Source organism: Grammomys surdaster, unplaced genomic scaffold (assembly GCF_004785775.1).
Source record: "Grammomys surdaster isolate TR1022 unplaced genomic scaffold, NIH_TR_1.0 843, whole genome shotgun sequence".
Taxonomy (NCBI): Eukaryota; Metazoa; Chordata; class Mammalia; order Rodentia; family Muridae; genus Grammomys; species Grammomys surdaster.
Window position 1 is genome coordinate 5358846 of NW_021605262.1, and position 24884 is coordinate 5383729.

Here is a 24884-nt window from a genome sequence, read left to right on the forward strand (position 1 = left end):
AGGCCCAAGCCCTCAGCTGACACCTGAGGAAGTGTGTTTGGTTTCTTCTGCCCTCTGAAATTGCCTATGGTTCCTAAGAAATTCCCCAGGTCTTATGCTCCTTTGGAGTGGGGAACCACTTGCAGGGTGCCTTGTATCAGATTTCTGTGTGTAGGAGACTCCTTGGAGCCATTTGAGACCTAGTCTGAAACTCAGAAAGTAGCTCTCAGCCTTCCTGAGCCACAGTGGCTCTGAGGACTTCCCTGTGTGTGTAGTTGGGTGAACTTCCTGTGGACCAAGGGTTCCCTCATGCCTTTCCCACCTTCTTCCTCATAATGAAGCATAACCCCACAGAGGCCTTGCCGAGGACACACCATGACTGTGTCCTAAACAGTCTGCACAGCTGCCTCAATGTTTCTTGAACATGTCTGCAATAATACAGAACAAGACTCAGAGATTGTATCTGTTTTCCTGGCTCTGGGGGACTCACTTATCTGCACTCACTCCCATCTGCTATTTCTGCTGATCCTTTCCTGTTGACAATTGCCAACTTGTGCCAACTTTACAAGTGGTTTTTAGCTGCTTCAGGTGTCAACTCTGGGGCCCAAATCTAGAAAAGAGGGGATTCTGGACAGGGAGGGGTCGGTGTGGATGCAGGGCTGACCAGACATGTTCCTGTCTTTTGTACCCTTAGGTCTTGTACAATGTTTTTGAGTCTTTTGTGACACTCGGTGGTGATGCAGTGACTGGCGTGGATTGTGTGAAAGGCATAGGTATGTACTGGAAGTGTTCCTGCCTAGCTTGTCTTAGATCTCATGGTCAAAGAGCACAGAGGCTTGTCTCCTCTCTAGAATGGAATCCCTGAGCCTCCTGCTATCCTGGGGTCTCCAGCTTATGTTCTGGGTACTTACCATGCTGGGGTTCCTTTCCCAGAATATCACACAAACACTAGAGGCCCTGGGGGATCCTGTGTGTTCTCAACCCAGGTCTTCCTAGCAAGGCCAGACAGAGAGTGTATAAGGACACAGGGTTCAGACCTTGCTACTGACTCAGCCCTGAAGGGATGTCAAGCCAATGCCCTCTACCATGGGCTCGTATCCCTTGTATACCATGCCTCTGTCATCTACCTCCGGCACTAAACTTGGAGACCAGACACTATCCATAGAGAACAAAGTTGCCTCATTTCCTAAACTTTCAGCATTGCTGTGAGCAGTTGCCAAAAGCCTTCCATGTGGAATGAGTAGCCAATCTGGTCAGCTTCACTCACATCACCAGCCACAAAGGACCATTCATTCCTTTCTCTCACAGTGTCCTTCTTCGTGGTGAGCCTGGGGGGCACTCTGGTGGGTGTTATCTTCGCCTTCCTGCTGTCCTTGGTGACCCGCTTCACCAAGCATGTGCATATCATCGAGCCTGGCTTCGTCTTTGTCATTTCCTACCTGTCCTATCTGACCTCCGAGATGCTGTCCTTGTCAGCCATCCTGGCGTAAGTCCCCCTCAAGAAACACCCCTCTGCTGTTGGCTGGGCTGGGTAGGTGGCTTTCTAGATGGTAATGTGCCAGACATCCCTTGCATTCAAACTCTGGCAGAAGGTGCCACTGTAAGCAAAGGGTATGTTGGGCTCTTCGCCATCATCCTGGTGAAGGGGCTGTCAGGGTGAGCCTGGTCCCTCCCTACTGTCTCCTCCTTGGAGCACAAATTTCAAGCCATTGTGTAGCTGCCACTTCCATGGCTTTTCTAATTGGATAGAAATTCATTGACAGAGGCAAAGAAGTCAATCTATTTTTTTTTTAAATTAAGAAGTTAATAAGTCTTCAGAATTATCCTTGGCTAGACATGTGCCTACTGAGAGGACATGGTAGGTGTGTGCTGTGGCTTATGATTGAAGAATGTCCAGAAACCCTATCACAGCCTCTGCTGGCATGGAGCCTCACTCTTGGGCAGGAGCCTTCTGACACCAAAGTTGGCATGTAGAGGCCTGCAATGCCACCAGAGAAACTGGAGATGGCAGGAGCTGGGCCTGGAAACATCTGGTCTGAGGGATCAGCCTGCTTGAATTGAGGCTGGGAAATCTTACACTTCCCTTCCCCCAGCATCACCTTTTGCGGCATCTGCTGTCAGAAGTATGTGAAGGCCAACATCTCGGAGCAGTCGGCCACGACTGTGCGCTACACTATGAAGATGCTGGCCAGCGGAGCAGAGACCATCATCTTTATGTTCCTGGGCATCTCAGCTGTGGATCCCCAAATCTGGACATGGAACACGGCTTTTGTGTTGCTGACGCTGGTCTTCATTTCTGTATACCGAGCCATTGGTGAGGGCTAGGAGCACTCACAGTAGTGTCTAGGCTCCCTTAATTTAGATCACAGATTTAGGGTCCCCCAGGGTGGCTCAGTAATAAGTCCAACCACTGATATCCATAAAGGCAAAGATTTTTCAAGGTGAAGCATGGGGATCAAGGTGGCACCAGGGGATCAAGGAATAGGGAGCTGGGCTGAGAACAGCATTATTGCTTCATCCTACACAGGGCTTGACTAATAGTATCCTTGGGATAGATCCACTGTCCATTCTTCACAGTCAGCCAAGGGATAGAGGGGCAAAAGGCTTTAGGGAATCCTGAGGGGTGGCCTTGAGGGAAGCAGCCATGGAGCTGAGTGACCTCTCGCTACAGGTGTTGTTCTGCAGACCTGGATCCTGAACCGCTACCGCATGGTGCAGCTAGAGACCATAGACCAGGTGGTCATGTCCTATGGTGGCCTGCGTGGGGCAGTGGCCTATGCCTTGGTGGTACTTTTGGATGAGAAAAAAGTCAAGGAGAAAAATCTGTTTGTCAGCACTACTCTCATTGTGGTCTTCTTCACAGTCATCTTTCAGGTGTGGCTCAGCTTGCCCAGGGCCCTGCCTGGGGTATCCAAACTTTGATCCCATCTAAGAGCAGCTGTAGGTTGATTGTTTCCAGATTCTACACTTTAATTGGTTTCTTTAATTTTAGTAATTAGGAGCATTTTGTAGGTTTTCATGTGGCCCCACAGGGGACATAGCACAATTTGTCCTTAAAGTGCTACTTTCTGGCCAGGACTGATGAGAGCAGACCTAGTTACATCCACAATGCCGATTGGTTGGGCCCTTTGCATCTGGCTGGCCAAAGTGACCACTGGAAGTTCTGGTGTCCATGTAGACATCCACAGCACAGAGGCTTCAGGGCATCTTTTTATAAGGCAATGCCAATGACTTCATGGGTCCCTGGACTGTTTATAGTGGAAGAAGAGATCTTATGTCTGTCTAGTTTGGGACTTAGAGGCCCCTAGGGGCTTTGGGGATCCTGCCTGGCAGCAGGCTCATTTGTAAGGCTGTCTTTCAGGGCCTGACCATTAAGCCCCTGGTGCAGTGGCTGAAGGTGAAGAGGAGTGAACAGCGTGAACCAAAGCTGAACGAGAAGCTACATGGCCGGGTAGGGAGAGGGTCGAAGTGTACAGTCTGGGAAGACATGGTCTGGGAAGACAAGGTCTGGGGGTAGGCTGCGGGTGAGGAAGGATGGCCAGTTAAGTTTTTTTTTTTTCCTCTGAAAGGCTTTTGACCACATCCTCTCAGCCATTGAGGACATCTCAGGACAAATTGGACACAATTACCTCAGAGATAAGTAAGTAGCCTAAGTTGTAACATTCTCCCTTCTACCTGTGACCAATCAAATATAGAACAGCAGGTCCCATGGGTGAAGAGAGGGCCACTAAGAATACTGGAGGCCACACCAGTGAAATGTGATATCACAATTCAAGAACCACAAAACACAATTTCTGGAGGGCCTCTCCATTTAAAAGAGCCAGAGACAAACTGTCTGGGTTCCACACTGTCCCTGAAGTTATATTGGAGAGAAGGATGAACATATGGACACTTTGTCATGGTGCATGAACCCCCATTCACGGGCTTAAATGTCAACTACACTTCCAGACGCAAGCAGGCGAAGAACAAAGTTAGTGTTAACAAAAAGCATCCAACAAACCGGGGACTGGAACCTTATTCCTGACAGTCTCCCCAGGCATAGAGAGAGACACCCTTTTACTGACCATTTAATGCCAAACTTAAATAATATAGGTATTAAAAGCCAGGAAAACAAATCACCTCTTTATTTCATTAACAGGGGAAAGATGTGTTAGTCAGTATTCAAAATTATCTTGTTCATGAAACAGAAATTACTTGTATTCAGTAAAATAAAGTGGTACTTAAGACTATGTGATGGAAGCACTTATCTCACCCTTGTTAGTACCTGTTTTGAGATAACTACCTAGAGTCCACATGAGGCTACAGAGTTAACTTGAGCAACATACCCTAGGCAGCAATGTCTATGGAGTTGGAGCAATGGCTGCTGTTGATGTCTCAATCTTGGCCCTATCCTCACAGCACTTGGAGGGGCAGATGGCCACTTGGAAACCTGCCCATTTTGTTACTTAAAAAAAAAAGGGCATATACTTCCACTGCCAACCACTGCCAAAAATAGGAGAAAGCAAAGGATGAGACCTGAGGTGGCATGATGGCTTTTCACTTTAAAACTCACTTTCAGATTGTCACAATAAATAAAATCCAGGAGGATAAAAAGAATAGTCCTATGTTGACTAGCTCTGGCAGGCATTTGCCTGTTCTGACCTCCTTCTAATCTATGTGGGGCAGTCAGCCCCAGACTCCCAGCGCTGATGTGATCTTTTGTCCCCCAGGTGGTCCAATTTTGATAGGAAGTTCCTCAGCAAAGTCCTCATGAGAAGATCTGCTCAAAAATCTCGAGATCGGATCCTGAATGTTTTCCATGAGCTGAATTTGAAGGATGCTATTAGCTATGTGGCTGAGGTACTAGAATATCCTATTTATCCCTCTGCTGAAGTTGAGGACTAAAGTAAGACAACAGATGTGGTTGGTCTAGGGCATAGGCAGAGGGCAGTGATGAGTGACTCTTGTGCACTATGCTTGAATGGTTCACTGTAAATGCTTTTGTGAATTGTGGAGATGTACTCTAGGAGTAGGGCATGTCAGAGTTCTCTGTCACTCAAGAATCAGAGGCATAGGTGTAGTGACTATCTAAATGCTGTGGTTTTGGTAGAAACTAAATCCTCCTGATCATGGAGACTGGCCTCTAGAGGAGTATGAATGCCTGTATTTCTCCTAAAAAGAATGAAGAATGTGTAATGGGCCCAGGTCCTCTACATATTCACACATATACATTGTACTCAGAAGCAAGTTGGTAGATATTTTCTTCTGGCTGATGACCGTAAGGAGCAGCCTCACATGTACATAAATACACAAAGGCATGCTGATACATGCACACCCAAATGTATAGTAATGTTCACATTTACATAAATGAGCACACACATACCCTGGTACATGCAAACTAATACATACATAGATACATACATACATACATACATACATACATACATACATAGTCATGAACACATGTATGCATAGATACAACATAGACACATTGTTGTACATATTCATATTCAATCCTTCTATGACATATATATGACTGTCTTGTGGCCAGTTCATTCATGATCTACCCACTCCTGTCTGGGCTCCATGTCATCCTTTTTTAATAGACATAGGTCCCAATTAGGCACCACATGACCCCATGGCCATTGCCACTCAGAGACTAATGGGGACTATAACCATCTCCCCTACCTTCTAGCTGGGGTGATATACCTTAGATATTTTTGTGTCCTTTAAGAAATTCTGTTTCTACCTACTGTTTTTTTGTTTTGTTTTGTGTTTTTCCTGCTCAACTTTTAGCTCTGCTCCTCTCAAATGAGGCATTGATGACCTCTACATGGACCCAATCCCAGCTCTTACTCTGTATCTTGGCCCTTGATGAGCTGCAAAGTGTCTAGGGACATTGCACAGGGTCTCAGGAAGGCTGATCTTCCTTAAGCTCCATCTCTGCCTCCCAGAGTCCACAAGGCCTTGAGCTTGGCCACAGGACCTTTTGACTTTTACATGGCAGGTGCCACCTAAGGATCATCCTTGAATGCTAATGAGTCTATATTCTCCTTGTAGGGAGAGCGCCGTGGATCCCTGGCCTTCATTCGCTCCCCAAGTACGGACAATATGGTCAATGTGGACTTCAGCACACCCCGCCCATCTACTGTGGAGGCATCTGTCTCCTATTTCTTGTATGTGACCAGTTCATAAACTTCCCTGGGAAAGTGTACTCCTTAAAAGCATCTCTCTTATGATCCTTAAGCCTACTAGTTCTTCCTATAGGGCCTAAGGCAACTGAGTCAGGAAAGTATAAGTAGACCAGGATAGAAGAAGGGTACAGAAAGATGCCTGCATCTCCATCTGTGAAAGCACACCTTTATTCAGCAGTCAGCAGGACTATGAAGCACTGAGATTAGACAGAAGGAAGAAGGGAGGAAGGAAGAGAAGCAGGTGCCTGACCTGGTTCAGCATTTCATGCCCTTTGCTCTGGGCAGCTAATGGTCAGTTTTTATGATGGTGGCTATTCTAGCACTTATGAGAGGCTATGGGCCTCAGGAGTCATAGTTGGGCTATAGAGGGGGGACTGGTGATACTGGGGTGCAACCTTACACAGAAGTCTAGAAGGATTCTTTGAGATCATCCAAGCGGTCCTGAGGCAGGAAGGGACTGTGAAGTACATAGGCAGGACAGGAGACTTCTGTGTAGCTACTCCCCTGGGCTCAGTGTTGGTCCATGCAGGAGGGAAAATGTCAGTGCTGTATGCCTGGACATGCAGTCCTTGGAACAGAGGCGGAGGAGCATCCGTGACACTGAGGACATGGTCACCCACCACACACTGCAACAGTACCTGTACAAGCCTCGGCAGGAGGTGGGTACCATGGGATGAGCCACTCAGAGCCCTCCTATCCCACAGGGTAAGCCTTTGTCATCCCCTCATGTGATGTGACTGGTGGAACCCAGCCCCAAACCTACAGCAATGTCTGCCTTCTTCTCAGACAAGGTGTTTACAGGGATGAGGTGGAGATTTTGGGGCCTACCTGGGCCATACAGGCCGAACTGACTGCCAGTTTCCCCCACAGTACAAGCATCTCTATAGTCGGCATGAGCTAACACCCAATGAGGATGAAAAACAGGACAAGGAAATCTTTCACAGGACCATGCGGAAGCGCCTGGAGTCCTTTAAGTCAGCTAAGCTAGGCATCAACCAGAACAAGAAGGCGGCCAAGCTGTACAAGAGGGAGCGTGCACAGAAGCGGGTGAGGGAAGGTGGGGTCGGTGGTTGTCGGGTGGTCTACTGAATACCAGAAAGGGTCAGGGGATCCTCTGTGGTCCTGATGGCTAGGCAAGCTGCCAGATGAACAGCCTTGCACCAGAGCAGAGAACAAGTTCCTGCAAGTTAGGGGCCTGGGTGTGGGTACATCTGTAAGAGCTCATACTTGTCCACAGAGGAATAGCAGCATTCCTAATGGGAAACTGCCTATGGAAAACCTGGCACACAACTTCACCATCAAGGAAAAAGGTAAGAACTGTTCCTCTGCATGTGCTTGACTCAGGAGGGACTCCTGCCTGTACCTGTGGCTGTACCCAGGGATTCTGATCTTGGTCCTCCATGCATCCCTTGGTGGGTGGGGGGTGGGATACCACTAGGCCAGACAGTCTCTTACTGCTCTTCTCCCATACTCCTGCTACAACAGCATAGATGAGCGCTTCCACTATGGGATGGAAAGACATCTCAGCGTTTAAGAGTGGTTGCTGCTCTTCCAGAGGACCCAAGTTCAGTTTCTAGCATTCAGACACTCAGATGAGGCAACTTAAGCCACCTGTGACTCCAGTTCCAGGGAATCTAATGCCCTCTTCCGGCCCTCATGGGCATTAAACACACTCATGTACACACACACACACATACACACACACACATACACACACCTTTAAAAGATAAGTAGTCTTTCTTCATCCATCCCTTCCATTGTAGTCCTTGGGGTCCCAGCCATTCCTATCCAATAGACCTTCCCAAAGACCAAACATGGTTGGGGTCACAAAAGGAAGTACTGTAGAAGTGGTTCAGAACTTTGTACAACTGCCTCCAGCCCCTTGAACCCTGGGCTACCCAAATACTGTGAAAAACCACCCTTCAAGGGGTTGAGATGGAGTGGGGGAGCATACTAGCAACCATCAAGAACTTGAGTCATTCTCACTCAAAGTATTCTTTTTTTCCTCTGCTACCTAGATTTGGAGCTTTCAGAGCCTGAGGAAGCCACCAACTATGAAGAGATCAGTGGAGGCATTGAGTTTCTGGCCAGTGTCACCAAGGATGTAGCCTCTGACTCTGGGGCAGGTAAGATTGGAAAGGCTAGTGGGAGAGATGTCCCTGCTGCCCTAAGTGAGCTTGGTTATTGAAGGAGGAGCCAAAGGCTTGGGGAGACTTAGTATCGGTCTTGGAGGTATCACCTCCTCCACCTAAATATCTTCCCAGGGCAGATGGCAAGTATATCTGGAAGAGCAGGCCAGACCTGAGAGAAGGGAGGTGTTGTTGAAACTGTCTAGATTTTGGGGGTCTCAGATGTGGAGGGAAGGTGTGGGATGATGATTAGATGTATAAGTCTGACCGTCAAGGTTACCCTGAAGGTGGTAGCCACAATAGGAGTTGACACAGTTATCCAGTACAGAGCCTATCCACCCAGCCTCCTCCTGCCCCCGAGAGTACTTCTTTGAGGTTGATCAGCTGCCCTTTCTCTTAGGAATTGATAATCCCGTGTTCTCCCCTGACGAGGATCTGGACCCAAGCATCCTATCCAGGGTGCCACCCTGGCTGTCCCCTGGGGAGACCGTGGTGCCCTCCCAGAGGGCCCGTTTCCAGATTCCCAACTCTCCCAGCAACTTCCGCCGCCTGACACCATTCCGCCTCAGCAACAAATCGGTGGATTCCTTCCTGCTGGCTGATGGCCACGAGGAACAACAGATCCAACCCGCTCCCCCTGAGTCCACACACATGTAACTGGTTTCTTCCTCTAACACTTTCTTTCTTCCCAGCTGTTACCTTCAGGCCTCTCTGCAGTACCTGCACTTTTTCAGACTTTGCAGCCGCTGTCTTCAATCTGTAAAACCTGTCTTGGTCGTCTGTCCAGCTGTATATTTCTTGGGAGACTGGTGGAGGACTCCCATTTGAGTCTAATTCTTTAGCTAATGTGTAGTATATAGATAGATTTAAGGGCCTGGAATGATGGTGTATGCCTATAACCCCAGTGTTTACAGAAGATAGGAAGACCAAGGGCTTGAGACTAGCCTGAGCAACATAGAAGTACCCTGTAGTCAGGTCTCAGGTTCATTTCAGATGAAAACGAAAGTGGAGTTCTATGTAGTGGACATCTGCAGAGTTCTTTTATCTGTCTAGTGTGAAATGAAATGAAACACAGTCCTTTACAACTGGAGATTGTAGCAGGAACAGGAAACCTGCATGGCCTCGGTGCTCTTCCACCTGCTCTTTGCTTCTGTCTCTGGGCTTGCCTCCCACCTCCCCCCTTTTTGACAGGGTTTCCCTGAGCAGCGCTGGCTGTTCTGGAATTAGCTGTGAAAACCAGGCTGTCTTGGAACTCAGAAATATGGCTGCCTTTGCCTCCTGAGTGCTGGGATTAAAGGCCTGGCTCTTTGAAAGAGCCTTGTGTGAATTGAGGCTTGAGACAGGCTTCTAGGGTAGAGCAGTAGTACCCAGGGGTGGATGTGGCACTGCTACGGCTTGTAGAGGGGGCTGCTATCAATGGCAGGGTTTGAAAGTGTCAGAACATGGGGAGTGATCCAGATCTGCTGGCTGCTCAGTGCACAGCTGCCTAGGAAGGTTCAGAGATACTGGCTGGAACTCCTTGTAACTCTGCAGTAGTGCACAGCAGAAAATGTCCCATTTGGTGTGGAAGGTTAGGGGTCCTTCCTTGCACTTAAGCCTGAGGTACCCTTTCCATAGTCAGGCTCCTAGTTTTGGGCAAGCCACAGAGGAACAGTAAACTCAGGGGGAAGGGAATCCTGGGCTGAGTACAGGTTTCTGTAGGTCAGTGTTGATCTGGACCGGGAGCCACTCATACTCCATCTTCCCACAGGTGACAGAAGCTCTGGCACACCGCTAACTGGACGCCTATCTCGTCAGTCATCTGCTGCTACCCAGCTGCCATTGCTTCCTGCAGGGCTCGCCCACCCAGGTGCCCCAAGCCCCGCCCCATCTGAGCGCACCTCTACTGTCACTTTTGCCCCTGGTGATCCTGGGACAGAGCCAGAGCACCGGGCCCCACCCAGTGCGCACGCTCGGTCGGCTGCTGCTCGCCGGGTACACAGTAGGCGCTCATTCCAAAGGCCTCGCCCGCGCAGACGCCCAGGTCTGCTAAAACTCGCTTCTCTTCCGGGCTCTACAGAACTGCCGCTGCACGCTCTGGAGCAAGAAGAAACGCCCCTGTGACTGCTGTCTGGTCGGTGGCACAGCTCCGAGGGTCTCCTTCAGTGGCCCCTCCCCAACCAGCTAGTGTTCTTAGGGTCCAATGCACCCTGGGAGTCTTAATGCATAGCCTAGCCCTAGGAAGAATCTTTTAATCCATATGGTGTCCCCAGGATACCACACTGCCTCCTGCCGTCTTCTTGCCCTGGTTCAGATCCTAGGGCTCTGTGGTGCTGCCTCCCCACCCCTACCCCGAAGCGAGCCCTTGTTAGTGTTTGCCACCCTTACTCAGAGAAGGGGGAAGATCCCTAAGAGGCCTGTGGCGGATTTAATCACTGCTGGTACAAAGGTCTCAAAAATTGAGTTTTGTACAAGTGGCACCGCCCAGATCAACCTCATTCTAAATAGGCATCTCCAGAAATATACACCCTCAAGGCCCTATCTGACCCCCTTCCAAGTTAGTTCTCCAGACTGCCCTATCACCCTGTGATCAACTGCAGAAATACTTGGCTCCTCTAGCTCAGACTTTCCCTGCCTGGCCCCTCCTAGCCTGGGTCTTGCCACCACAAACAAGGTGTCTGGCCTGAGCTATCCCTAAGTTGGGAATAGATGACCAGGCAGGCTGGGCTAGAGCACTAGGAGGTGGTCCATTGGAAACCTTCCTTGGTCAAAATTATAGCCAGCTCTCTGGCATCTGTCAAAGGCAGGGAAAACCTCGGACATAGAGGGGCTCTATATCACCCAAGAGTAGGGAGATGCAGGAACCCACTCTCTGGGCATTTTGTCCTAGCCCCAGGTCTTCAGAGCCTCAGCCTTAGAACATTGGCCCTCTGGAGTGGGTAAGAGGGCGGGCCCTCATCCCTTATCACCCTTCCTCAAAAGTCCAGTGTTGAAAAGTCACCTGAGTTTTGCTTCCAATTCACTGGAAACTTTGCCTGCACCCCAGGGGTATCACTTAAGGGAGATCGAGATGGAGCTAAAGGTGAACTTAAGGACTTCCTGGGGATTTCTGAAACAAAGCACTCAGGTCTCTGCTCAGGAAACTAAATACGTGTCTCAGGAACAAGGCTGACAGATGCCTTCAGAGGAGTCACAGGAAGGTCCTTCAATTTGTGTTAATGCTGCAGTTGATTCGTGGGTAGGAAGAGAGCTGAGAGAAATGAATGAAAACAAAGCAAGTTCTCTCACTGCATTCTGCTTCAGAGTGTTGTCCCCCAACTGAACCTGTCAGGATGCTGTTTGACTGGCTAGCTCAGACTCAGTCATCAGATGCTCAGCATCTGCTTTCCATAGCCCTTGAAACATTTATCCATTTCTGAATTTAAGTCCAGCCACTGCACAATGCCGGGATCAGCAACTTCACCAGACTACTTGGAGCTGCCATTTGGAGTACCTCCTAGGCAGGCTGTGCCTGGCTACTGTACCAAGGTGTTCTGCAAGGCACCTGTCAGCCCCTGCTCTGCAGACAAGTTTCTCATACCTTCCTGTGCCAGGACACTGCCTTAACACCTCACCTGATCTGCTGGGCATGGGGTCCAATTCCCACTGCAGAATTAGAAGCCAAGTATGATGAGGCAGTGCCTCAGCAGCTGTCACTTTGCACCAGTACCCAGAGATACCAAAGCTAGCAGCCAGGTGATCAATCTGTGGAACTTTTTGACACTCTGTCCATGTTTTAGCTGTGTACAGGCCACGTCCTTTGAGCATGTGAACCACACCAATGAGCATAGCCATATGGAATCAGAGTCTTGACAAGAAAGCCTCATTTACAAAACCCTACTTCCTGTGCTTAAGTGATACAGTGGCTACATTTCATAGTTGAGGACCCTCTTGTTCTTGTCATTGTTGTACAATAGAATGTAAAATCCTATGAATGTATTTCCTTAGGAAAACTGTTGTAAAAGTTTTTTTTTTATTAGGAGAGAATTTCTATTTATTTAGTACTGAACTTTGAACTACTTTGTGGTACTACAAAGTATACAAATTTAGGAAATTTATATTTCCACTTCTGTATTTTCTTGAAAATAATTTTATTACAGTGTTCAATATACTATGTATTACTAATCTTTTTATGAAAGGAAATTTAAAGAACTTCATCAAAACTAGAAATATATTTTGAATGGTTAAAATTGTGTATTAATGTTGTGAACATAATCATAGTTGAACTTTAATTCTGACCACAGAATAATGTGCCTTAAAATGCCCCTCCTATGTGTTGGACAGCATCTGTACAAGAGTCCATCAGCAAAACTGCAGTGACTGCTTGTCTATGTCTATTAAAAACACTTTAAGGCATTTTGGGTGCAAACTTTGTTTATGAATGAAAAATCCTACCCAGGATAATTTAAGAGGCAGTTTATTGTGCATTAAAATTAAGATAAAACCAAGAGTCTGTTCCTATTAGGGATGGGAAGCTGTTGGACATATCTATGGGAAGCCCCAATTAAGCATCTCTCACATATAAAACAGATCAGATACTTCCTGTGGCTGACTGGGCAATGGACAACTGAAACAGTTCCCACCATGGCTGAGGAGGTGGCTAGGTGCTACAGACATCAAAGTGCATTGTAAAAAGGAATGGCAAGTGTCTGATACCACAGAAGGCACAGCTAACTGGCTACCAAAAAGATTAATAAAAAAAATAGATACCCCCACAAAGCCAGGCCCAACCATAAATACGATGAATAACAATTTACATCCAGGGAAATCTCCCTGAGAATTCCCTTCTTTTTCCTTTCCAGGTAAAAATGAATCACCCGTGATGTCTGCTGTTAGAAGTTCTAATCCAGATGCTGGCCTCCGAACTTACACTACTCAGACCTTTGAAGGGCCACTGACAAGAACATCAAACAGCTAGAGATTGAAATCACTAATTTGAAGAAATCCCTTGTTTTGCTGTCTGAAGAGACCTCCTAAAATCGCAAAGATCCTTATTGGATTTGATTTACTCTATTACAATAGAAAAGGCTGTGTACAGCTCTTGACTGTGTACAGCTCTTAAAGAAGAAGGTTGCCTTTACATAGACAAGACAAGGAGGGTTAAAGAGAGCATGAAACAGGTAGTGAAGGCCCTAAGAAAAATCAGAGAGAGAAAGAGACAGATGAAGGCTGGTACAAGAATTGGTTTTCAGCCTCCCCAAGGTTGTCAATCCTATTTCCTTCCATCTTGGGACCATTATTTGGGTTCTTTTTGCTTTTTTCTGCTGGTCCCTGGCTCTCAAATAGGTGGACTAACTCTGTGATACAACAGATAAATAATTTGGTAGCAAAACCTGAGGACCACAAGACGCAAGATGAGGTTGTTACTTTATACAGGGTGTTTCCAAAACCCATCTCCACCCAACCTAAAAGGGGGGACTTCTGCCCCTAGACCAAGCAGAGAGGGGCCACCCAGAACCCCCTCTGTCAGGCGATCTGAATTCTTGCTTAGGCTGCGAGGCTAAGCACTGCAAAGGAATATAAATAAAAGATAAAAATATCTATCTGAGTTCCCTGAGGGACAAGCCTAACTGCATAGGGGTTGATGTCAAAAGTATCCCCTCTCCAGGAAAAAGACATCGGGACGGGTATGGCCCTCATGCCTCACTCGACAACGACAGGGAGACTGGAGCCATTACAAGGTCTCCTTCAAATACTGGAGGTCAGGCCTCTATCTCTACCTTCGCAAGTTTAGAATTGCCACAGCCCTTCTACAATTAGAGAAGGGAGATGACAGGGGCAGCCCTGCTTACCCACTGAAGGCCTAAAATCAGCAACAGGCCTGTCATACATGTATACTAACACCAAGTCTTGGGTCTCAGTGGAAAAACATTGAAACAGATGGCTATAAGCTAATGTAAACAGGCAGCTTTTGTGGAAATTTACAAGCCTGAGTAGTCATAGACCTTGTAAATAGGTAAATAGGTAGCCTGGGCAGACAATACCAACTTAGATAAGGACAATCGAGTTATAGGCAGAGTCATAGTGACTTGTCCCCTGAACCTTCACCCAGCTGATACCTGGTTCTGAAGATATCTGTATTCCCCCTGATCACCCACACTCCAGTGTCATTCCCTTCCCCACATCCTGCCTTTCTGTGTTTATAACCCCTGTGTGAATGAATTATGATTTGAGAAAAAATAAATTATTAAAAAAAAAAGGAATGGCAAGAAAGGGCACCAAGGAGGGTCTCTGTAGGTCGAGGTAAGGACAGTGCAGAGGTGTGTGTGGCAGACCCTGGGAAACATGAGGTCTAGAGGTCCTGCAACACACTTTTTATTTTAGATCACTTAAAATTGCATTTCAAAGCAGAATCCCAAGACATTAGCTGTTTACACGAGGAATCTCAACTGTTAAGTTTATAGTCATCTCAAAGCAGATATAAAGGGTAAACTAGCAAAGAACACTTCGTGCATGACTCAAGAAGTCTGCTTCATGCCTTATGGGAAGAAATAAAGTCCAGGAGTCAGGAGAGGAGTCCTTCCAGGCCTCTTCTTGGTTTTAAGGGCTATTGGCGTCTCCATGTAAGTACTCACACTATTTCCATGTGACTTCGTACCTTCAGTTACATCACACCTGCAATGACTCTACTTTCAACCCAAGTCTGATTCAGGGTTCTAAAGATAAGATCTCAATCTTTCTTTTTAGAAGTCACAATTCATTCCACTGCAGTAAGAAAGGAACTGACCCAGTGTGGTTCTGCTTGTTCAGTTTTCCCTGAACTCTGTCTGCATTAAAAGACTTTGTTGAGGTGGCCTGGTTCTGGCTACCTGAACTCAAGTGTCTAGGATGTCCATCCTTTCCTTCTTTAGAGGGAGCTCACCCACCAACCTCAACTGTGCATCAACAAATATGAGGAAAGGGGAATGAAACAGCATCAATCTCATAGCTGCTTCTCCATTTCACTGGTGATCCAGCATGGCCTGGAACATCTACTTATCCTGGTCCCAACTAAATAAAGTCAATATGGTGGTGTGAATAAGAATGGCCTCCACAGGCTCATATACTTGAACTCTTGGTCACCACAGAATGGAACTATTTGAACGGATTAGGAGGCATGGCCTTATTGGAGAAGTGTGTCATGAGGTGGGGATGAAATCTGAAGTTTCAAAAGCCCATGTCTGTGCCTTCAGAACAGCTCTCAGCTAATGCAGACACCTGACTGCATAATGCTATTCTCCCCTCCATTATGATAATGGACTAAACCTTTGAAATTGTAAGCAAGCTCCCAGTTAAATGCTTTCTTTTATAATAGTTGCTTTGGTTATTATGTCTCATCACAAAAATCTAACACAGTCAACAACCAAGGGACTTTGCTAATCTGGAAGATAACCTTTCATGGCTAACAGCTCATTTCATGGAATCAATACCTGGTCAATGTTCTCTCTCAAAAACTTTCCTGTCTGGCAAATGGTAGCCACATACCCTTGTTCAGAAAGCAGACACTATAGACTTTGGTATATGTAGCCACAACACACTCATTAGAATAGCCTATCCAATCCTGTATATAGGTGTCCTCTAAAAAGATTCTTGGCCACAGCTTTCCCTGTATCACACTGGACACTGCCTACCCACTAGTACATAGCCTAGTACTACCCTTTGACTTCTAACAATTTCTACCCTGTCTCCACAATTCTACTACCCACTGTTCACAAATATGATATGTCCTGTCCTCTGCTGACCTCTAAGGCTCGAGAGCCAAATGGGCTTAACCATGTGGGCATTCAGTGGTCATTTTAATGTCTACCCTACATGCCCAGCAGCAGCCTACAGTGAGAAACTTCAGTGGAGACACAAGCATCTTTTGTCACCACAAGAGTCATTGTAATTTGTCAATATTTCTCAGTGCACATTTCAAAAGCATTGCCCAGTTGTCATTCACATTGAGTGAATTGTTGAGCAGGGCCTGGATCAAAACAATACCAGCCAGGCACTCTAGGAAATTCATGTTTCTTCTGAATCCCAGAGGAATTTTTACTTAGTTCCAGAGAAGGGGTTATTTGTGATTTTTTAAAATACTTTGTAAGAATGAAATAAAATCAGAATGTTAACACTGTCATCAAGAGTAGAAAGAAAATATTTCATTAGTCTACACATTCAAGGGAGGCCATGTGGAACAAGGCCTAGGCAATAGGACAGGCCCTTCAACCATGTTTAATTTAAGGTAGTCCCTGAAGCTCTGGAACAAGAGGACAGCTGTTTATGTACAAGAAAGCTGTGGACATCAGAATGACAGAAAGGCCAGGGCAGATCCTGGCCCCAGACTGCTCAGGACTACTCACAGGTCAGCAGAGATCTGATGACCTCCTGTTGCCTCTGGACATGGCCATATCAAAACCAGTCAGAACAACCTATAACTGGGAATGGAAAGCTTCCTGGCTTTCTTTTCCTTTAATTAAGTGGCAGAGGTTCAAAGTGTTAATTAAGCAGAACAAGACTTCAGCAGGGAAGAAAGAGTGATGCCCACTACACAACTTTTTTTCTCATAGTAGAGAACAGCGTGATGCCACAGCAGAGAGGAACATGTAACTGACGTCATACGGTGCACCTAGAGACGGACTTTTGTTTTAATACAGTGACAACAGGAAAGCCACACAGTAAAGACACACAGGGGAGCAGGGAGGACAGGGCTACTTAAGGAGCTTTGCCACGTTCAGACTGGGCACAACAATCTCCTTGAAGATGGGTACATAGTTGGCGCTTGTTTGCATGGGGCCCTGCTCCAGCGTTTCCATGATGGTCTGTTTCATGTCCCGGCTGGCATCTCCTCGCAATGCCAGCAGTGCACCAATGTGATCATCTCTGTGGGAGAGAAGTCAGCATGAACCTCCACCTTCTCTCAGCTCCCTCAGTCTCCACAGGTGACACTCAGAGGGTGGGATACTGACAGCCACAAATGACATTCCTTCTTTTACAGAAGAGAGATACCCAACATTTCATCTTACTTTCTGTCCAAAAAATGTAAAACTTGTAAAATTCTGTTCTAACTGCTGGTGTCAAGAATGCCTACCACAGAAGGGTGACTCTGAAGGGTTTAGAATTCTCGCTCTTCTAACAGTGGCAATGAGACAACTTAGCCATGCTCATCCTTAGAGGACGTGGCAGGTTCCTGGAATGGAGGTCACAAAGGCAGGGCCTGGGGTCTAGAGCCAGCACAGCAGGTAGAGGGAATGGAATAGAGATATCCTTTTCCTCAGTCTGATACCGGATGCACATATATGTGAGGAAATCCTGGCCACATTCAAGTCATCTTCCTTCCTTAGATCATGCAGTTGAGATCACTCAGTGGTCATAAGCTTCCCCACTTCACCAATCAAAGATGTAATACTCAATCCTCCCCAACACCATACATCTTGTACAGTTAGAGCTGCCTCTGTCCACTACTAATTCAGGCAAAACCCACCCACCTTGTATAGTCAGGCCTGCCATCTGACCACCATGCATTCAGGCAAGCAAGCTTGGCTACAAGGCAGATGTACAAACCTCAGTCAGACTCTGCTAACATCAGATCAGGTAGGGCTGGTGGATGACTGCACAGATGACTCCTTGTTGAAACCCTCACCACCATAGCCCTGACAACTTTCTCTTCACATCTAGTTAGCATGCAAGTTCTGTCTGACTCCTGATGCCCACAGCTCATCTTCCTAAGGGCAGTAGGAATGGCATGCTGTGCTACTTGCTGATGGAAAGTTGCTCAGCCTTACCTGATGTCTGGATATTTGCTGACCAAAGTTGAGACTTCTAGGTAGAGCAGAGAAGGGTCTGTGAGCTTAATGACCTCTGCCACTGCAACAATTGTATCACAGTGTCCATCTGCATCCTCACCAAATCCCTGGAAAACAGTAGCAGTGTAGGGAATAGCCCTCAGCTTTATTTCTTGCAATAGTGCCAATTTGATGTTGACATCTCTAAACCTGGTTTTAGGTTGGGCACCTTGCTTGTCATGTAAACACCCTAAGATTCATTCATTCTGACTAAGGATCAGGAGCCAATCTCATGAGGTAATTTGTTTAGTCACTATTAGTTAGGTTATTAGGTTATTAGTTTAGTCTCCAGCCAGAGAAAAGGCCTGGTGTGAGGAGTATCTAGTTATGGACACTTCAGTCAAGGAGGTTATTGGGTGGCAACCAGAATCATCGAGAGCAAACAGATGAAAACAGAAGGACAGGAAGAGATATATTACTTCATGAAATTACACATGGGCTGCCACCAAAAAAGTCTTGAGAGTTGCCTTAACAAAGTGTTGGCCTCTGTGGAAATGCACTTATCAATTGTGAAGCTGGGCGGGCTCTGGAGCCAGACCCTACTCTTGACAGACAGAACTAACTGGCCACTGGTTCCTGGTGTTCCTGGATCCCATCATCTGGCTTAAATAGTCCAGGCATAGGAACCAAAAGCAAGCTACTAGATAACTCAGTAATCTGATATACACCACCCCTGAGCTTAGCCCCATTCAATACTCACAGATGCCAGCTTCCGGAATAGAAAGCGGAGCTGTTCAGCCTCTCTGACCATCTTCTCAGCACCCTCCTTGCGCTCTTCAGCACTCCGAAAGGAAATACGCTTCTGCATGACAGCCCGCAGGTATTCCACCACCACACGCCTGTGTGCCTCAGCTGTCATCCTCTGTGGGAAAACATGTAATCAGTTGTAGATTCCACAGTGCTAGTACATACAGATGTTCCCATTGAACCTAAAATGACCTGCACACAGGCAGGTGTATGTCCTTCTTATTTCCAACAACTTAGTTGGACTTTTTTTTCCTATTGAGACATGATTTAGCTATATAGTCTAAGCTAGCCTCAAACTCACAATAATCCTCCTGTCTCAGCCTCTAGAATACTACACCTGGCCTTATATTTTGTAGGATTTTAAAGTAGGTACATTAAATTATGCATGTCTGAATTTCACCATAAAGTTTTGGATTCTCCTGGATTCACATGGTAACAAGAGTTATGATAGGCCATCTGGCAGCACAGCATGTACACAGGGGCCCACACATATCCCATGAAGGCTTGATGCTTATATTCCATCTAAAAATCAGACAGATTTAAATCTCTTGGAGAACTTGCTTCCAGCATTGTTTTTATAGGGCACCAAATTATCTACAAATGAGCTTCAGTGACCCCAGTAAACAAATACCATGCCAGCACTTGGCTGATGTACTCTAGCCTCCAACTCTGCCTGATACTGAGGATCTCAACCTAATACAAAGTGGAGCTGCAGTAGAGGAAGTGCCTGAGCCAAACAAGCTTTGCCCTCTTGACTGACAGGATGGGTTAGCAGGGGGAGCTTAGAGTAGATGGAGCCCAACAGCAGTACCTCATCCATAAGCAGATTAGTGGAGAACCAAACCACCACCACCCTGCACCCTCAGATAACACAAATCCAAAACCACAGACTAAATATCTTGGGAATCCCCAGGAAAGACTCAAACAAGAAAATACACCTCTGGAGCATTACAAAGCAAAGGAAAAATCTAGAACATGGTAGAAGAGCATGAAAGCTGGCTTGTTTAAGAGATTAGATTCCCTCTATGGAGGGAGCCTTACTGAAGTGATACTTAAGTCAGTCAGATCCTTTAATTGTACAACCACTGATATGATAGCTAGTGGTTGTAGCCTCTGCTTTGGAGTCAGCTCCCTGTGAGTGGGGTAGACAACTGTCTCTGGTTCAAATGGAGATGCATGCATAACCACAGGACCTGCAGGCACACTATCACACTGGACTCCCACAAGATCCAAGGAAGACAAAAAAAAAAAAGTATCATTAACTAAATCAAGCTGTAACCAGGCTGAGACTGGAGCTAAGATATGCCTGAGAGTGTATATAATTTCCTCTTTCCTTAAGACCCATCATCTACATATGAAATAAAAATCAGAGATCAAAACATACCAGGAGATAAGCTATTAAGACAGCTGGCAAGGACAAGCTCTAGCATGGGTAGAAATGAACAGGCCCAAACACTATACCATGGCTGTCAGACTCTGCTAAGAAAACAACACACAAATGCTTGAAGGAAACAGTAAAAAGATAAAAAAAACTGATAATTTTGAAAAATAAGCAACTACAGTATTTAAAAACAACACATAACTGCTTGAATGTAAACATAAAGGTTTAAGACTACTTAAAAATCTTATTATTGACTCTCTACAAGTCTCACATTATACACTCCCGTCCCACTCATCTCCCTGTTCCCTGTATCTGCCTTCTGCCCTTGTAACCCACCCCCCAAAATAAAATAAAAAACAAAAAATAAGCAAAACAAAACAAGTATAGAAAACATCTTGTCATGGAAGCTGTAGTATACCATGGTGTATCCCACAGTATACCCTTCTGTCCACACATCTTCATTTGCAATGGTTCGATGCTTCTGTCTTCTGTCACACCATCAATACAAGATCAGTACTAGGACTCCTCCTAGTTACTCTGCTTTGCCCTGTGTCATGGAGATCGCGAAGCTTTGGAACAGCAGGACCGGTCCTTTCACAAGCTCCAGCATTTCAGAGATGAAGAGGATTTTGGGGTGGGCTAACTCGTCAGGGGCTTAGCTCTCCCACACTCACATCAACAGGGTGCATTCTCCAGCTCTCCTAAGTGCCACAGGTGGTGTGTGTGTGTGTGTGTGTGTGTGTGTGTGTGTGTGTGTGTGTACTCATGTACATCACCCCCATATCCACACTGCCTCCTCTCTCTTGCTCTCACCCTCATGGTGGCTTACCTGTGCCCCCGCCCTCTGACCGCCCAATTCTACTTTTATAGCTAATTTTGAAAATAATTTTCATGATCTTGGAGACAAAAACAATTCTGTATGATCCCCCTCCAAAAAAAGAATTAACCATAAAAAGGAGTAGAGTTTGACTACATTAAAACAATGCTCCTCAAAGGAGCATTTCAATCTGTATCCGAGCCCATCACCTCACACTCTTCAGATTACATCAATGCTGGCATGTGATCATAAGCAGAGAGCTATTTTGACGTTGAATTATAATCCAAATGGAAGGTAGGCTCCAGTGCACTAAACTCCATTTGCTTACCTTTTTATATGGCTTTTTAATTTTGGCAAAGTCATTGAAGTAGTCTTCTACGGTGACACAGATAATGTCCACAGCATTTGACCCTAACAGCCACTTCTTTGTCATCAGCTCATTCAGATGTTGCTGAAAAGCACAAGGTGATCACACAAATCTTTGCCTGGCACCATGCCTGGGATCATCCCTACCTCAGAGTGGTCACTCCCTGGGTACCTTAGTCAGGGTTTGTATTCCTGCACAAAACATCATGACCAAGAAGGAAGCTTGGGAGGAAAAGGTTTATTCAGCTTACACTTCCACACTGCTGTTCATCACCAAAGGAAGTCAGGACAGGAACTTACACAGGGCAGGAACTTGGAGGAAGGAGCTGATGAAGAGGCCATGGAGGGATGATGCTTACTGGCTTGCTTCCCCTGGCTTGCTCAGCTTACTTTCTTATAGAACTCAGGACTACCAGCCCAGGGATGGCACTACCTCCAATGGGCCCCCCAACCCTTGATCACTAATTGAGAAAATGCCATACAGTTGGATCTCATGGAGGCATTTCCTCAAGGGAGGCTCCTTTCTCTGTGATAACTCTAGCTTGTGTCAAGTTGACACATAAAACCAGCCAGTACACTGGGGGTCACACAGATTTTCTGATTGTGGAAGTGATACACTCAGGTTAAAAAAAAAAAGTCTACTTTTTACATAATCTGCAAATCTATACTTTAAATTTAGGAGTTTTATATTATACATACATGCTTTCTAAAAACTAGTACTAACAACAGGTTATATATATTAAAACTCTGATAAATATAGCCAAGCTTCATTTGAAATGCTGCAAAATCAGTTCTACCCAGAGCAGAGCCAAGCACTGTGCTCCCCTACTGAGGAGTATAGTATGTGTTTTCGATCCCTGGCCCCAGGCTAAGCAACAGCTCACACTAAATATTGATCCATGTTTCTCTAGTCACAGCAGATGGATGTCTGGCTCATGTTTAGGCTCTGGTAATTCTTTTTCTGTGCAGAGGTCACTTGTACCTTTTGTCTATTTTGTATGATGTCTTTTTTTTTTTTAATAATCACAAAGACAAGTCTCCTCTTTTCTCAATTGGTGTGTATGTGCTGTACAAAGAGGCCAGAGGATGTAGGTGTCCTGTTCCATCACTCTCCACCTTACTTCCTTGAGACACGTCTTTCATTGAACCTGGAGTTCACTATTTTGGCTACTCAGGCTGTCCAGCAAGCCCCAGTGGTCCTTTCTCCGCTCCCTATAGCTCTGAGGTTGCAGGTATTCATGGCCATAACCATGGGTCTGAGGATCTGAACTCAGTGAGGCATGATTTAAAAAAAAAGATTTGCAACAAGACCCACAGACGGTCAGTTTTATTTTTTAAATATATACTTATTCTTCCCAAAGGCATTTAACTATGCTGGTATCTGTGTTCCAAAGTGGCTCTATTTGTTTATGGTGCACTATGCTTTTGGTATGAATGAAAGTTGTTTTGTTAATGATTTTGGGTGTGTTGTATGTTGGAATTCTGCTCTAAAGTGAGGCTGATTTATGTGACCTGTGTGCTCAGCTGAGTTTTGTTCTCAGTTTCCACATACTTGATGTATCATGTAACTTTCTAATGTTTGATACCTAATTATTTCCTGGGAGTCTTTATTTAAGTTTGCCTAGGAAGGTCTTCATACCAGGCAGGCAGTGGCCGTCTGATTGTAGCTTAGTACAGATGCAAGGGAACTTCTCAGCAGCTACATGAGGTAGGCAACAGTGTGGTCCAAAGAAAAACATGAAACCCCCCAACCCCCTGCCCTACCCCATGCTCTAGCCCCAGGGGTGGAGGAGCCAAGCTCACCTCTAGATCCAGGAAGACCTCTTCTAGCAGACTGCTGCAGCCTTCCTTAGCAATGGCATCTAGAATCCCATCCATGTTCGGCTGACTCAAACACAGGCCCTCCTCTGTTTCAGTTTTTAGGTACTTCCTTTTCAGACTGATGATGGATTCTCTGCAAGCAAACATCAAGGGCTCAGGGAAATAGCTACAAGTTTGCATGCTCTCTGTCCCTCTATGTCCTACACAGCACTTACTTGAAGGTCTGGCAGTTATTGATGATGGCAATCATGTACTGCACATAACAGTGTGGGTGTTGCCGGTTTCTCAAGTGCTCTTCTTTGTAAAGCTGGGCTTCATCTTTGTATCTGAAATCACATTGGGGAATCCCAAAGCTGTCTACAGTGCCAGGCAGACATCATGCTTGTCAGGGAACTCATCATCATTTTTGGGCCAGAGGAGTCTTTAAACATAAACATACTTTTGGATAGTCTGCATTAATTATTAGAGAAGAGAATCAATCATGTTAAATGAATTTTAAAGATAATTTTTATAGCAGGCTTTGAAATATGGTTTTGTATTCTGACATGAAGATATTGTGAAGCACATAACTATAACTAGAAAAGTATCTCAGTATTTAATTAACAGTTCACCCCACAACTCATATAACAGGACTAGAGAGATGACTCAGTAGGTAAAGGTACTTGCCACAAAAGCCTGTCCACCTGAGGTAGATTCCTGAAACTTATGTAAAGATAGAAGGAGAGAACCAACTGCACAAAGTTGGTTCATATGACCATATGTCCTCTGATTTTCACATGTACACCATGGCACAGTACCCCACTCCACTCCACAAAACCCTCAGTACTGTGAGAATCATTATCATATACGTCCCTTTTCAAAACGCTATGAAGAAATGAAACAAAAAATAACTAGTCTTGCAATATCTGGAAAACACGTAGGAAGCCACTGTTCCATTCTGTATAATTTTCTGACACATTAACCTTAAACTGTTAATTAATGGGGATGATCTACACATTTATTATGATTTTGCCCATCTGCGGTTCCAGATTAACCAAGGAAAAATCCTCTTTATAGAAGATCCCACCTCAAAAATGAAGTGACTGACTTGGAAGTGACCCTGCAAAGTGACAGCCTTGGGATACTTGGGCAATGACCCCATCAATGGGCTGAGGAGCTCAGCTATAATTCTATGGATGGAATATGGAGATCAGTTATGACCTTGTGACTGAGAAGAATTGAATCATGGCCCCCTAGGTGGGTAGCAGATGGGATTCTAAGGGAGGGAGGAGCCTGGCTGGCAACTGAGCTGTCTCAGAGATATGACATATGACCACTAATGTTGAAGACGTGTTGGTAAGTAAAAAGAGATCCATGCCAGCCTCTGGAGCAGTTCCTGGTGAGGAGGGAGGGGGCAGTCTTCATGCTCCAGAAGCCTACAGGTTTAGACCACAATGACACACAGACCTGCCAACCTAGCAGTTGAGACTATGAACTCTAATAGATGATGTCAGCTACCCACTACATGACTGATATTGCTGTGGTTATAACAGAGAATCTGGGACATGGACAGCAACATCTGGGCATCATAGTGACAGATGGGAGCAATAGTATATAATATAGATATAATATACTATTATAGTAATATAATAGTATAATAGAACAGGGCAT

General features: G+C 45.7%; 2 protein-coding genes across 4 annotated transcripts in view; one reads left to right on the plus strand and one right to left on the minus strand.

Annotated features, from left to right (window-relative positions):
* Slc9a3 (solute carrier family 9 member A3) overlaps positions 1-12621 on the plus strand; it is a 46447-nt gene extending 33826 nt beyond the window's left edge. The window contains exons 4-17 of one of the 2 annotated variants that reach the window (XM_028782719.1): positions 674-752; positions 1288-1465; positions 2073-2293; positions 2651-2853; positions 3341-3430; positions 3549-3619; positions 4689-4818; positions 6019-6134; positions 6682-6811; positions 7023-7199; positions 7390-7462; positions 8171-8278; positions 8682-8934; positions 10032-12621. In XM_028782719.1, the coding sequence (XP_028638552.1) occupies positions 674-752; positions 1288-1465; positions 2073-2293; positions 2651-2853; positions 3341-3430; positions 3549-3619; positions 4689-4818; positions 6019-6134; positions 6682-6811; positions 7023-7199; positions 7390-7462; positions 8171-8278; positions 8682-8934; positions 10032-10035 (1833 nt within the window). In that variant the 3' untranslated portion in view covers positions 10036-12621. Of the gene's footprint in view, positions 1-673; positions 753-1287; positions 1466-2072; positions 2294-2650; positions 2854-3340; positions 3431-3548; positions 3620-4688; positions 4819-6018; positions 6135-6681; positions 6812-7022; positions 7200-7389; positions 7463-8170; positions 8279-8681; positions 8939-10031 lie in introns of those variants that run through there. The other variant, XM_028782718.1, reaches the window with a different exon arrangement.
* Positions 12622-14598: 1977 nt separating this feature from the next.
* The window catches only part of Exoc3 (exocyst complex component 3), a 31238-nt gene continuing 20952 nt past the window's right edge, over positions 14599-24884 (minus strand). For both annotated transcript variants that reach the window (XM_028782742.1, XM_028782743.1), the window contains exons 8-13: positions 23450-23560; positions 23217-23367; positions 21376-21498; positions 18803-18964; positions 18043-18170; positions 14599-17140 (exon numbers count right to left, since the gene is read on the minus strand). In XM_028782742.1, coding sequence (XP_028638575.1) covers positions 16969-17140; positions 18043-18170; positions 18803-18964; positions 21376-21498; positions 23217-23367; positions 23450-23560 — 847 coding nt within the window. In that variant the 3' untranslated portion in view covers positions 14599-16968. The remainder of the gene's footprint in view (positions 17141-18042; positions 18171-18802; positions 18965-21375; positions 21499-23216; positions 23368-23449; positions 23561-24884) is intronic.